General features: G+C 35.8%; 1 protein-coding gene across 2 annotated transcripts in view; it reads right to left on the bottom strand.

Moving 5' to 3' along the window:
* Window positions 1–15,197, bottom strand: part of tln2a (talin 2a) — a 47,379-nt gene that overhangs the window by 19,474 nt on the left and 12,708 nt on the right. For both annotated transcript variants that reach the window (XM_052561656.1, XM_052561657.1), the window contains exons 2-15: window positions 12,361–12,406; window positions 9,072–9,238; window positions 8,098–8,195; window positions 6,918–7,047; window positions 6,132–6,284; window positions 5,258–5,400; window positions 4,755–4,882; window positions 4,440–4,503; window positions 4,188–4,292; window positions 1,524–1,679; window positions 1,305–1,406; window positions 1,022–1,098; window positions 504–684; window positions 170–283 (exon numbers count right to left, since the gene is read on the bottom strand). In XM_052561656.1, coding sequence (XP_052417616.1) covers window positions 170–283; window positions 504–684; window positions 1,022–1,098; window positions 1,305–1,406; window positions 1,524–1,679; window positions 4,188–4,292; window positions 4,440–4,503; window positions 4,755–4,882; window positions 5,258–5,400; window positions 6,132–6,284; window positions 6,918–7,047; window positions 8,098–8,195; window positions 9,072–9,207 — 1,587 coding nt within the window. In that variant the 5' untranslated portion in view covers window positions 9,208–9,238; window positions 12,361–12,406. The remainder of the gene's footprint in view (window positions 1–169; window positions 284–503; window positions 685–1,021; window positions 1,099–1,304; window positions 1,407–1,523; window positions 1,680–4,187; window positions 4,293–4,439; window positions 4,504–4,754; window positions 4,883–5,257; window positions 5,401–6,131; window positions 6,285–6,917; window positions 7,048–8,097; window positions 8,196–9,071; window positions 9,239–12,360; window positions 12,407–15,197) is intronic.

The raw sequence follows: 15,197 nt of genomic DNA, 5'->3' as shown, positions 1-15,197 counted from the left end.
AATTCACTTTAAAATTAAAAATTAAATTAAATATTGGTAATGGATACAGGAAAGCAAATGTGAAGTTGCCTGTATGCATTTTCTCATCATATCATCTCAAATAAAACAAAACAAAACATGGGTGATAGGTACAAGTGAGTTTCAAAATGTCATGTGTGCATTTTCTCACCATATCATCTCCAAGTGGAGGCAGCTCTTCCACCTCCTGTAGGTCTGTGTGTGCCTGCTGCACTGCTTGCATACTGGTGTTAATGGTTCCCACGAGAGCCTGCTGGGCTGCACTCTGATCAATTGGGGCACAAATGACACATGAATCCACCAAGAGATCTAAACTGTGACAGCTTAAACCACTGATCAACCTCTATATGTTATGTATTGGCTAATGCTGATATGCTGCAAGACAGCAAGGTGGTCAGTGGCCAATATGAGGTCAAATACTGGACAAAAAATGAACTGCTGTTTAAGTGGTCCATGAACATGAGCATTTGTAAATGTAGACTCACCAGTGGAGGCATATGTCCAAGATGCATCTGTCCAGTGGTGATCTGTTGTTGTGGAGAGGGCACGGTGCCCATGTTCAGTGTTTCTGGGCCGACAGAACCTGACCTCAAGATACCGGGCAGTGCCACAGAGCCATGCTCTGCCTGTCCGACACGGTTAAACTGCTGCTGCAATATGGTAGATCTGAGAGGAAACAACAAATAAAGACAGAGGGAATGACACCGAAAGGCTCAAGTACAGAGGTTTTTATGTTCGTACTACAACATTCAGGGATTATCCAAGAAGAGAAGATGCCTGTATTTATTAAAACAGGCTGAGTACTAAAACAGTGTCTGGAACAGGTAACCTCAGTTCAATCTAGATAAATCTAGAGTCTGAGATAAGGTTGCACAATCTTCCTGTAATGCTGTGCTGCTCTGATTGCAGAAGTATTTCCAAAGATAACTTGCAAGAAATGACAAAACCTTGAAAGGAAATACGGTTCTTATTACTGCCGACACAAAATTTCTTCAAGTCTTACTTTTTCGGAGAAACGGATTCCTCTAACATGGTGGCCTCCTCATCTCCCTCTAAGCCAAAGCGGTCTTTGCTTTGTTTCTGTAGGGCAAAACAGAAGTGAATAAACTCTTTATACAAACTTCCACATAACGTTTAATCTGGTTACACTGTGCACACTGTTATCTGAAAACGTTTAATATGAAAATCATTCATAAGCCAGGAGGATCTCATTAAGGAAAGCACATGAAACAACAAAATGTTTATGAATTAATGAGGGAAAAACAATTAAAGGAGTTAATACTGGCCTTCTTGAGAATTATATCAATGTAACCAGCTATAAGCTGAGATATCTGCTCCCCCTCGGTGGTCTGAACAGAGTAGTAGCTCTCTTGATACTCCCCAAAATCCTGTACATGGGCACACAGTTTACATGTATGCATTTACAAACATACATACACTGGAGCTATTTGAACCATCTGAAAATCAAATGCTAGTCTTTAAGAATGTGTGTGTTATGCAAGTACCAGTGTAAAGCTCTTAGGTGAGGCGGCCCATCTTTTCACTGTAGTAAGTGGCCACTCCTGAACCACATCTTTGGTTTTCTCATCCACTCTCATCACTGATTCTTTGGTAATACCCAGCAGCCTTGGGACCAGTTTATTTTTACTTTTCATCTTTTCCTGAAACAAAATCAGTAACACGTAATTCCCTTATACATAAAAACTTATAAATGTAGTTTTAATGCATTGGTTATGACTGTTAATGCATATAATGCAATACATTTTATCCATACTGTAATACATTATAATACTTACCTATTCATTGTTTTAGTATGTATAGTGAATTAAAAACAAACCTTTACACATTATAATGTAGGGCTGCCCTTTACTAAGGATTTTTCTGGTCAATTAGTAGTTATTAATTTTAAGCATTAGTTGACTGATCACATGATTCTTAATAAACCATTAAAATTATTATAATGGGCCTTTAATTGCCTTCACAGCCTAATAAGCACTCAAGCACAAGCTTAACATTTCCATAGCATACCAGCAGAAGTAATGAATGAGTCAGGAAAAAACAGTAAGGAGACTGCATTAACATTTGAATAATTTGATAAACTAAAGTGCTTTCTTTGTTTTCAGTTTAAGAGATGAACTCGGCGACACTGACTCGTCATCTCCGCAGTAGTGATGCACCATGTTTCATACGGATAATCTAATATTTGCTTTCCACGGCTGCCTGAGCGAACAAAAAGACACATAAATGTAAGCATTTTGGGCATAAATAAAGATTTTTACGAAAAGTAATCATTTGTTTTATGTTACATTCAATTGTGAATTCATATTAACGGTCATGTTACTCAAAGAAATGTTGAAAATTGAGAGACCGAGAGAGAGAGAGAGAGAGAGAGAGAGAGAGAATGGAGGTTGCGTGTATGCGCGTTTCTCTTTTTGGAGTGAGTTTACTTTTAAAAACAGCGATTTTATCCCCTCGCTGCTGGAAAATATAATGTAGCGATACAGTATTTAAACTGATTTGATAAAAGTCATGGGGCAGCGTTGACAAGTTTTTCTCCTGGATGTGGGAGCTGCACGATTTCTGATATGCGTGTGTGTGTGTGTGTGTGTGTGTCAGTATGCAGCGCATTAATACAGAACGATAATTAAAGGCTGTAATGTACAACAGCAGTATATATGAGCTAGACGACGAATGATGACATGTAATGGCATAGTAGTGGTGTCCCAATCCTTAGGGGAATATTTAGGGGGTAGGGGAAGGGGAAGGGGTATAAAATAGAATTGGGATGGGCCTTAATGTCCTGTCTGATGTAGTGCATTACTACATAGACTAGCCATTAATGATCTGTTAGTTCTGGACTGCGTGACTTCGTCTGTGGATTTATTTATTTTTTCTGCGACTAAGCGCCTATTAAAAGTTTGGTCGAACTCTTCTGGTCAAATAATGATTAGTTGAGTATTGAGGGCAGCCCCATTAATGCATTTTAACTTACAATTATTTATGGAAAGATGAAATTCATTACAACATACATTATGAATTGTTTATAATGTATTATACATAAAGGCTTTAAGTAGTGTTACCACAAAAACAAGCACAGCATCTTTTAATCTATTGAATAGATGCTTTTACATCTATTCCACTTAACATTCTTCCTGTATCCTCTCAGATTCTCTTCCACATTTTTCTCTCAGAGCTGTCAGCAGATGGATAAAATGAGCTTTGCTGTCCTGTCTGAGTTTAGAGTTGTACAGTCAATCTTTGCCAATCTCTGCCAATTTTTCTCATATTAGCTTTTTGCACAAATGTGTTTACCACTTATTTCCAGAAAAGAAAACAACAACCTGGAAATAGTTTGAGTTAATCAATACAGAGAATCATTATATCTGTTATATGAGATGAATAAAAGCCAGAACAAAACTAAAATCAGTAACTTGTGATCTTTATTTTAGGCAAAAGAACATCTGCTCTACCTTAACTTTACAACTCAAGCAGAGCTGAACTGTAATCAGTCCATGAGTCATGCAGACCAACACCGGCCAGGAACAGGGGTGTAGGGGGGGGGTTTGCATTGAATAGACGGAATAATTCTGGAGGTGGAATTCCTCTCGGATGATGAAAGCTCTCATGAGAACATTGATTGGCAACATGTACACTGAAGAAGATTTCTGGACTTGGGTATGAAAGAAAACTGTCTGTGACCTTGTGACTCAGGACTGCTAACCTCAAAAACACCTTTACAATATGTAGGCTAATTCAGAAATATGACTTTAAACACAAAAAAAAAACAAAAATGGGTATCCCTAGTAAAGAAATCTGAATGACCACTTCAGGTTTTTTTTAATTGTAATAAAACAGAAAAAAACAATACACAAAAAAAAAACAACATAAACAAAACCCAACATAACCAAAACAAAACAAAACACCACAACATAGCCTAAACAAAACAAAACAAAACAAAAAGCAAAACAAACACACAGCATAACCAAAACTAAACAACTCAACACAAGATAACCAAAACAAAAACAAGTGAAAAGATTGCACAGAGGTAGCATTTATATATATATATAAAAAAAGAGTTTAGGCTAATATTTTTATTCAACCTATTCTGTTAAGTATGGGATCTCTAAATAACAGATTATATATCCAAATAAAACACACATATGCTTTACCTTCACTAAGAAGAAAGACACTCCATATGTTCTGAGGGATCTTGCAAGCTTCACATACTTCACTTTGGCTTCAATCTCAGTCATTTCACCACAAGCCTTATGTTCCTGTAAAATTCATAAAGCGTTTACTCATCCAACAAATTAATTTATCTCATACATCTTTGCTTACAAATAGAGAAGTTTAAGTAACAGACAACCATGTATAAGATGATATCCATTTATAAACCAAGTGCATGATAAACTGACACTCACCTGAAAAATCTTCTTCTCTGCTCCTCTCTGTTTTATGTATTCCTTAGGCAGAAATTCCTTCAAGCTGAACAAAATTAAATGCACAGAGTGTGCAAATTAGCAACAATACACTGAAATGCAAACAGGCATTACAGTTATATGATGCACATAAAATATTTAAATGCATCCGAGCTCTTTTCATTCGAGTAAATTAAGCTCATTAACTAAATGGAGCATATGGTCATTACAACATCAGATTTTACACATCATTTCGATATGAAGCATAGGGGCTGTAAACAGTGTACTATAACTGAAGGAATTAGGACGTGGTCTTACTCCAGAAATCCAGATTTGTGTTTATGTTCTATATGAGGCCCAAACTGGATCTGTGCTTGAATTCCAGCAAATTCACACGCCTTGTCAAATGACACAGGATGAGAACCATTCAGAATGTCATCACGCGCCTGAAGAAACACACGCAGGAAGACACATTTGTTATCAAATACTTTGGAAATCACACAACTGAAATGATCCAGATTAGCAAACAAGCCCCTGACAGGAGAAGAACTTACAAAAAGGCAACAGGGACTACACTGATTTGTGGATCAATACGATGTGTGTAAAAGCATGCAGTGCACCACTCAAAGAGGCCTTTAGGGCCATATGTCAATAAGAGATTTAAAGCATTTTAATTTTTATACATTATATTAAACCTGCAAGTAAAGAACCATGGAAACACATTATTTAGAGCAACATCACTGCATGAGGGATGTGAAGCCAAACCGGGGTTCACCTCACATCATTGTAGACTATAATAAGTGACAAGAGGTGAGCCAAACCTGCACATAGAGCAGATTGAGCTGAACAGGATCTCGCGAGTCCACATTTTGATCAGAGTAGAAAAACTTCCGTCTCAACAGTAGAGTTTCACTCTCCTCGACTCCCTGTTCTCTGAATGTACGTCCATGATCCAACCAATTTACTGTGAGAACGACAGAAACGATTTATATAGTACAACAGTTTACAAACTTCAGTACTAAAGATATACAACCCTTGAAATGTCTGGGGTCAGTCAGAGGGTTCTAGTGATTTTGAAAGACGACTTCCACTCACCGAGGCTGCATTTATTTGATCAAACATGCAGCAAAACAGCTGAAGTTTAAATGTAAATGTGTATTTTAAAATGAGATTTATTCCTGTTATGGCAAAGTTTCAGCCGTTATTCGTCATCAGTGTCACATGGTACTTCAGAAATCATTCTTATGCTGAAATGCTCAAGTAACATTTATTATTATTATTATTGTTTTTTTGAAACCAGGATACCTTTTTTTTTCAGAATTCTCAAGAATAGAAAGTTCGAAAGATTGCATTTATTTGAAATAGAAATCTTTTTTTAATCATTTTAAATGTCTTTTCTGAATAAAAAGTTGATTTTGATCCCCGCCAAAAAAATTCAAATTTTGCTGACACCAAACAATCACCAAACAGAAAGAGATATAACAAGATAAACCTACACAAAACAATCAAATACAAAAGTACTTAGACACAAAAATAATATGAAAATAAAATATAATACAATAAGAGGGACAGGTAGCAAAGGTAAACCCTGAAACAATTCTAAAACCTGAACTTATTTTGGCTCATTTAGCAGTTCTACAGTTGAATAATAATTTAACAGATCTATCTGGACGGGATGGCTGAGGTGTTACCTACAGTCATCATCTGTGTGCAGTTTGGCTTTGAGCTTCTCCATCTTCCTCTCCTCCCTCAGTAGAGTTCTGTCTTTCTTCAGTGTGCCCGTCCCTTCATCTTTCTTCTCCTCCACCACCTCCTGAATGAGAGAGTACTCTTCATAGTTTGTGATTCCTGGAAAGAGAAGCAATGAGACATAGTTACAGACTTGGCCTGTGTGGTTAGTAGGATTTTTTTTTTGTGTGTTTTTTGAAAGAAAACTCTCATGCTATCTGATCAGCCACTGCTCCAGTCTTCAGTGTCACATGATCATTCAGAAATCAATTAAATATGCTGATTTTGTGATTTGGGAAATTCAGAAGAATAGCATTTGTTTGAAAAATAAAAAAAAATGTATCATTATAAATGTCTTTAAAGATCAGTTTGATTCATCCTTGCTGGGTTCAAACAAATTTGTATTTCTTTCTTTTAAAGAAAGGCCCTCAAACATTTGAACAGTAGTGTATTTGGGAAAAATCTCTTTAAAGCGGTGGAAGAAACATTGTCTATATTTGGTCAGTCTAATGAAAATGCATCTACAGGTATGCACAAACCATTGGGATTTGAATTCAGGTCACCTTGCACTTTAAATAAAAACTATACCACAAGATATTATAAAAAAAGATCACATATTTTTTCTCCTATGATCATGTCTATGGCAACCAAGAGAGTCAGGACCTGCACAGATGCCCTCTCAAAAGAATCTGAGTGAGTAATTGTACATGATATAGTTCTATCAGATATATAGAGTATAAGAGCTTCAATGACCTATTCTACTGCAGATGGTGACCAGCAGCTCTCCCACAGTTTTGGAATCATCCACCATGATGGTCTTCACTGCTCCATCCAGCATTTTTACCTTCTGAGGTCTCTGTTTTTTCTTATACTCCAGAATGTCCTAAGAGACAGAGACAGAGGAATTGGATTTGATTAGATTTGCATTTCCTGACCACAGCAAATGAATAGTGTTCAAGTTTAAGAGAAATGTTAGGCTTTATGCTATAGTTCTGAATGAAATTCTACATTATAGCCATTTTGCTGACAAGCACGTCTTGTTTTCTCCCAGCTGTCAAAAAAATGTAATCTGTGCAAAGGCAAAAATTATTCTAAATGGTTGAGGAAGACACAAAAAATTAGTATGCGAATTAGTTGAGAAGCAAGACCAATAGCAAATCAGTTTATAAAGCACAAAGCGTACAGAAATAGATAAACCTAAGGCTGAAATTATCTACGAAACAAAGTTCAAATGGAATCTGTATGTGAAGCAGTTTGTGCTGAATTATTTGAAAGATTGAAAAAAATAACAAACCCTAATCATAATGAGTGAAGGATATAAATTGGGTGCTGCCTAGCAAACACTATAATAAATGTAAATATGTTTGAGACAAAAAACAAGAAGAAATTATATATGAAGTGTTCTTTGCATGCAAAATACAACAAATTAGACAAGTAAGACTATGAGAGCTGTACATCTGTGTGCATGTATGAGGAAGACGAAGAGGTCTTTTGATCAACAAAAGATGAAACACCACTAATGAAATCCTCCTTTAACATCCTAATATACACTGCACACACACATCTTTATTTCTTCCTGGGAACAAGCATCCGGCTTTGTCTTTATATACAACACTCCTTTACACAAGCACAGAGACTCACAAGCATAAACAAACATAAACAAAAACCACATGCTGCAGTGACAAATGTCTTTAATCACATTGCTGTAGCTTGTCTTAGTAAGCGTAGACGCTAAGGGGAGCCTTTCCCCTCGCTCACACATACTCAGAGACTATAAAAATAACCAAGAGCAGAGTTAAGGCCTCTTCTCATCTTTCAGCACAAATAAATGTGCAAAGACCCATCACAAAAACAAGACAAGAGTGCCAAGACATGTCACAGAACATTTGACAGGAGCTTGTAAAATAGAGAGACAGAAGATCAAAGGCCTTACCCCATTTCTCAGCATGTAATAGTCCAGCGTCCGGCCTCCTTCCAGCCAGATGCCTTTCCTGGGGTCTTCATCTGACAGAAACAGCCCATATTCTGAAGCTGAGAAACAACAGACACTGTTTAAGAACTTGCACTTGGCAAAATGATATAATTTCAGCAACTAGATTTGCAATCACTGTAAACACTGATATATACATGGCTCTAGGATCGTTCTTCCCACTGGTCACTCTTTTGTGGTCCAACTTTCTCACAGCTGACCGCAGGAGCACATAATTAGGTACATTTTTTTTTTTGCTACAACACGGGATTAATCAATGGATGCTGACAAACTTTTATCATAGTTCATAGTTATATGGTAACCAAAGTGTTTCAACTCGTTCTTTTTCATCATCATTGTTTGTTATTCAAATTTTGTGAACAGGAATTTCTCTTGTGCTGCGTTATAACGATATAGTGCGCTTTCACTTTCAAATTTGCGAACTTGGTGTCGCCTTTGAGAAGAAAAGATAATTGTTAAAAAGCACAACAACAATAAAACAGTAGGCCACAGCTTACAAAATGTTCATTGACAAAAATTAATAAGATGAGGCATGGCATACATGCACCACATGCTGTATTATATACAGACTAATAAATTACAGAATGTTTAGCAAACACTAAGGAATCAAATTATTTAAAAAAAAAAAAATAATAATAAAGAAATCCTTCATAGCATGACGTGAGTTAAACAGCAACAATAACAAGCTTTTCAAAACAAAACAAATATATATATATATATATATATATATATATATATATATATATATATATATATATATATATATATATATATATATATATATATATATATATATATAGAAAAATAGTTTAAAATCTCACAATTCTGAGAAAAAAAGTTGGAATTGTGAGATATAAAGTCGAAATTGTGACTTCCATAAATAAACTACAAAGAACATAGAAAGAAAGGTATCCCACCTTGTCCTGTCTGGGCTTCTGGAACCCTCTCTCTGATGACCCGACATGCATCGTACACAGCCGTTGATGGCTCAAACTGCATCGTCTTCACCACATTACACTGTCTCACACAGATCTTCAGAGACAGCGCCACCATCCTGTCAGCTTATGGATTACAGATTCTGCACCTGTGGAGAGAAGGAGGGAAATGAGGAAGATGGAGAACTGAAGACAGCAAACAGGAGAACGTGTGCGCGTTTAGATGCTGCTGAGGAACTAATCAACTAAATAATACAAAAATAGTTTGGGGTCAGTAAGGTTTTACTGTTTTACTGTGAATATTTGAAATTTGAAACAGAATATTTGAAATTTTGTACCACAAATATTTTCTGCAACAATGTAAAATTTTAATTTAATGCATCTTTGCTAAATTAGTAGTAAATTCTTAAAAAATAAAATAAAATAACACTGGTATAGGTACCAATTCACCATTTACTTAGCAGTTTATTGCAATTAGCAGTTTATTGAGGCAAAGGTTATAGTTAAAGGTTTGTTAATAGTGATAACTCGACCTCAAAATAAAATGTAACCAAAAAAATTTATATAAATATTTTATTTTTTAAATCTTTATTTAATCATGTTTTACGTAGAAAGCAAAATTACTGTCTGGCTCCATACAGTTTATTATACACCCAATACAAATACTCATGAGTGAAATTATTTATTAAATCAGGACAAACTCAATCACAGAGTTTTGACCTCTAATACACATACATTCAAATCGGTCCCTTTTTCACATTTTCCTGTTTGACATTATGTGTTATAAGAAAGGGATCTGGATTCTGTCCATTTCTTTCTCTCTCTCTCTCTCTCTCTCTCTCTCACACACACACACACACACACACACACACACACATTTCACTGTTAACACCTGAACTCCCAGTCAGCTGTCTTTACTCTTTCAGCACCATCCAAACTGCACATTAATGAAACACTGACTAGTTTCATTCATGTTTTTCACACATAAAAGACACAACATAATATGAGACAGACGATAGACTTCGTGGTTCAAATAGCCCTGGCTGGAACAGAAAGATAATTACAACATGATTTAACCTCAAAATGAATAAAGAGCCAGAATTATTACCTTAAAGTCTGAGTTTCTCTCAGCATCTAATCTTTAGTCTGTGTGTGTCTGTGGGGACTGAGGATGCCCTTGTGCACAGTTGGCACGCTGAACACTGGCAGTGTGATCTGACCCAGTATGTCAGGGACGAGCTGTAGAGCTCCGAGCCATCAAAGACAGACATACATAGTTCGGGAAATGTATTGTTGGAAATGCAATAGTCATGAAACAATGTCTGATATACATATTAATTATAAGACAGACATCACTGAAGTAATAACTTGGGAGTTCATTGAATCAAAGATTCATTAAATACATTTCACTAGGGTGATTCTTCATATGAATCAGACTACTTTGGTCACGCTGTTTACATTTTTGTGTGCAGCCCTAGGAGACAATAAAATAGAAAGCTTTTTTTCAAAATGGAAATCATTTTTCAGTAAGAAACCTTTTGGTCAAACCACATTCAATTTAGATTTCCACCTCATATTCAAAACCATGCTTTCCACTATGCTGGAGATTCAGCAGCAGAAAAGCACTGAAGAAAACACTGACATATGCATTACAGAAATGATTCTTAGAACTTTATACTAAAACACCATTTATTTGGTGTGTTACCCACCAGTTTGGGACAAACTATATGTCCAAAATACAGAAGATAGGGTGTTTATGTGGAGGGGCAATTCTAAGAAAAGAAGTTTGGAAACATTGCCGCAATTCCTTCTGGTGCTGCAGAAATTATACACTTTACCTTTAAATACAACACCTCAATTCAGTAACACCCAATATATATCAGCCCTTGGTGCTGAGTGCCACTGGAACAACACAAAGTTCCTGATCAGCTGTAACTTGTCCTGTATATTATCACAATCACACTTTATGCATATGCACAGCACAGACTTCTGGATTCAATGTGTCCGAGTATATAGGTCCACAAGCACTAACTCAACCAGCCCACCGGTGTCTCTAGTGAGCCTGAAAATCATAACACTCCAGAGAATGTCCTTCCATTTATAGACCTTCAACAGGATCTCATTCTGCATTCAAGTTAGCAGTCTGACTAAAGTCTGATTATTCACTCAAGGTCTTACAGTAATGAAAGGCACACATGCAGCCAGTAATGCAATTAACACAACCTTTTATTTCCACTGCCTCATATCAGCGAGACTATATTCAGTCACACACTCATGTAGACGTGACTCATGTCGGTCACCAGTGTTACTATAGTAACTGTGGGCTACTGAAATATGATTACGCCGCTAAACTCCACCCTCCACAAAGTTTCAAGTTAACCTGAACTCCTCAAATAGTCCAATCCATATTTAAAAAACTTAAAATATTTAATTTAGCTTAGCTGAACCTGTAAAACAGAAATTATTAATACTCTTTATATACCTCTTCACAAATGTTATTTTAGTATTATTTATATACTAGAGTTCATTATTATTTATTATATTGATATCAGTTTATTTCTACATCATTAATTAATGTTTATTTTAGTTTTAGTCATTTCATTACTTCAGCTTTAATTTATTTCATTATGTTTTATGATACTAGTAATTAGAGTTTCTCAAGTTTTAGTAAGCAATAAAAACACTGCTTCACAACAATACACGCTTTCTTATTTTCTTGGCAAGAAATGTTTAGGCCAATCGAACTTGCATTAAATTACATTCAATTATAAAACGACAAAGTGCTTCAGTTTAAAAAAAAAGACGGAAAAAAACAGTTAAGTCATATATTATTGATTGTTTTTAGTTTAAAGGTGAATCATTGTTTTAACATTCATACTTCTCCGTTATTTGGTCTTTTTTTAAGTTGTTCCTCCTGATAGTAAGTTGCCATTTTATTTTGATAGTACTCTTTCTCTCCCTACTAGCAAAGTGCTCTATTTTAATGCATTGGAAAAGTCTTACTTATTTATCCATACTTAGTGGATAAAATACACCTTTTTCTTTGTTCAGTTGGAAAGAAATAAACAGTATTCAAGGTTCCATAGTTACATTTTCGAGAATTTTTTAACCCTTTTTGGAGTATCTTAGGTCTCTGCGGATAGATGTAGCCTCCACTGATTGACTGACAAAATATTTGCTGTAAATAAAAATACATGTTTTTTCCTCCTTCCTTTTCTCCTAACCTGTTATTTAGGTATCATTTGTAAGAGGTACAGAAGGCTTGGCTTACCGTAAATGAGATGTTTGCAACTCTGAATCACTGCAGATCTTCACAGCTGTGGAGACAGTGAGAAAGAGCGATGATCAGACAAGCAAATAGAAAGCAAAACCTTTACAAATGCTATTAAAAAGACAATTCAAATGGAACCACAGTAATGGATATTGAATTGGGCCTGACAAGATTTATCCACATAATAGCTTTAAAAGTTCTTCCTCCATCACAACTGCCAAAGGAAAAGTCTACATTATCAATATAGAAATGAATTATTATTCATCCTAAATGTTATTCCCATTAACCATGTTAGGTGGAAGATATAAAAGAAGAAAAAAGAAACCCAGCTAATATAAAATGGAAATCCTACCGGTGATGTGTGTGTGTGTGTGTGTGTGTGTGTGCGTGCGTTTGAGCCTCATGAGGAATGAGTTAAAGCCGCAGTAATTAACCCAGGTCTATCTGCTAATGATCTCACGATTGCAGAGCTGACTCAAAGCCAGAGGCCACTAAACACTCTTAAAAGTCAAGAGCTTACACTAAATCTCCTAAATCACCAAATGCGCTTATTAAATAAAAGGTGAAAGTAAATCAAGTTGGAGCTTAAGACAGTTTTTTAACACATACACAGCATCTTACAAAAATAGCAGCTTGAGGGATTAAATATCAAGAATCAGAAGAGATGAGCCAAGCTATTTTGTAAATCTGAAAACAACAAAAGAATGTCATGACTTTTTCCTGAACACTGTCTAGTTAACCACTAAACACACTTCACACTGTGAGACTATCCCAGATAGTGGGTGGGGGGGTCATATAGCTGCGTTGTGTGTGTGGTAAATGACCTCAGTGAGTGGTAGGAACATCTGTGCAGCAGCTGCTGCCATTCAACCACTACAGAGGTCAACAGGAGTCCAGTACAGACCATTTACTCCACACTGATTAATCACGTCAACCTCACACTCACAAATCTTATGCAAACAACAACAGCGTTACATTTTCATCACGTCCAAATATGCCTACTGTACTTCCCTAGTATATAGTAAGCAACGAAAAAAAACACACACCAGAGGAGTCGTATGTAAGAATGCACAGCATTCAAGAATCAGAAGATGAAAAGTACCCGGGTGGCCTACTACTTCCACCGAGATTCTGAAATGGACAACTGACAGGCACATTAATATCCCATTAGGTCACAAGAGCAGAGTCATGAAACATGACAATGCACTTAAGATTGCATTCATTCATCATGCTATTCAGAATGTAATGTTTAAAGAGATAGTTCGCCCCCCAAAAAGAAAATCCTCTCATTAATCAATCACCCTCACGTCGTTTCAAACCCATAAGACTTTTAGTTTATCTTCGTAACGCCAATTAAGATATATTTGATGAAATCTGAGAACTTACTGATCCTGTATAGACAGGGCTGCACGATTATGACAAAAATCATAATTGTCGATTATTCCATTGAAACTGTAATTGCAATTATTAATTACAATTATCACAATTTACACTGAACGATGTTTATAAATTTTTTTAATGCAACTGCATGCAGTATTTTATATATAAGTATTATATATACTGTAAGCTGAAAACACTCCAACTGAAAAACCTTTAGTGCTTTTCTATAGTATTAAGCCTCAAATATCAACTAAACCATCGTATTGGTTTCTTCTTAAATTATATTTTTTTTAAAAAGCAAAAAATATGAATGTTATTATAATGTTATATCAAAACTAAAACCAAAACAATGGAAAAACCCCTTAAGATAACATGCAGAAAGAAAAGAAAAACATATCTTAAACGTACAGAATAACATAAGTGGACTTTGAATGATTAATTTGCCACTTTGAATGATATTATGTAATTGTAGCATCAATAATTGTAATCCCGATTAGAAATTTGATTAATTAATTTTATGAGGCTACGAGAATACTTTTTGTGCACAAAGAAAACAAAAACAATGACATGGTTCAACAATACTTCTCTGTCGTGCTAATCTCCGCCGGGAATTCACAAAAATACCACGATGCATAAGTGTGTTCCTACTGATGCAGGAGGCGGCGTTATGATGTAGCTCGCACAAAGTAAGTTCTTCATCAAATGTAGCATCTTCTCTGCCAGTATGTGACTTAAGAAGCAGCATTTGAAATGGAATATTGTAAGTTAAATTATGTGTTTTTCATATGGCAAAGACTGCCAAAACATTCTCCCTTTGTGTTTCATGGAAGAAACTAACAAAAGATTAAATCAAGGCTGAGTGACCCCATTAAATAATTTTTTGGTGTACTATTCCTTTAAATAGATACAGAAAATTAGCCCTTCATCATCTATCCAAAGGTGGAAATCTAAAAGCTTTCAAACTAAACCTTAAATCACAAAAGGAAGATCACAAATCACCATAATACTCAAAGCAGGGTTATAAATAATGAAAAGTAGCAGAACAGCCATTTTAACTAAATCACAATTACAAATATTCAGACACCCTTTTTCTGCCAAGAGCACTTTGGAAAGTAATGAACAAGTTGGAGGAGAGATGGACAGAGGGAAAAAAATGAGCGACTGTGTGATGCTCGGAAAGGCCTGTGTTGAACAGCAGACATGGCCGTCACTGGCCTGACTTGCATGTGTAGGCGGTGAAGTTCACATGACCGTGCTGGCAACACATCAGTGCGTCAGACAGCTTTACAATGACTCACCAACACTGAAAGACAAAATGAACAACCCCCTGTACATGCAGCATGTTCAAGCAGGATGACGTTAACTCAGAGCAACATTCAGTCCATATTCAACCTACTTACAGTATATAATGTATTCAACAATACAGCAATCGCTCATTAATGAATCAAGAGAAATCA

This window comes from Carassius gibelio, chromosome B7 (genome assembly GCF_023724105.1).
Source record: "Carassius gibelio isolate Cgi1373 ecotype wild population from Czech Republic chromosome B7, carGib1.2-hapl.c, whole genome shotgun sequence".
NCBI classification, from domain to species: Eukaryota; Metazoa; Chordata; class Actinopteri; order Cypriniformes; family Cyprinidae; genus Carassius; species Carassius gibelio.
This window is presented reverse-complemented; position numbering and strand designations above follow the sequence as displayed.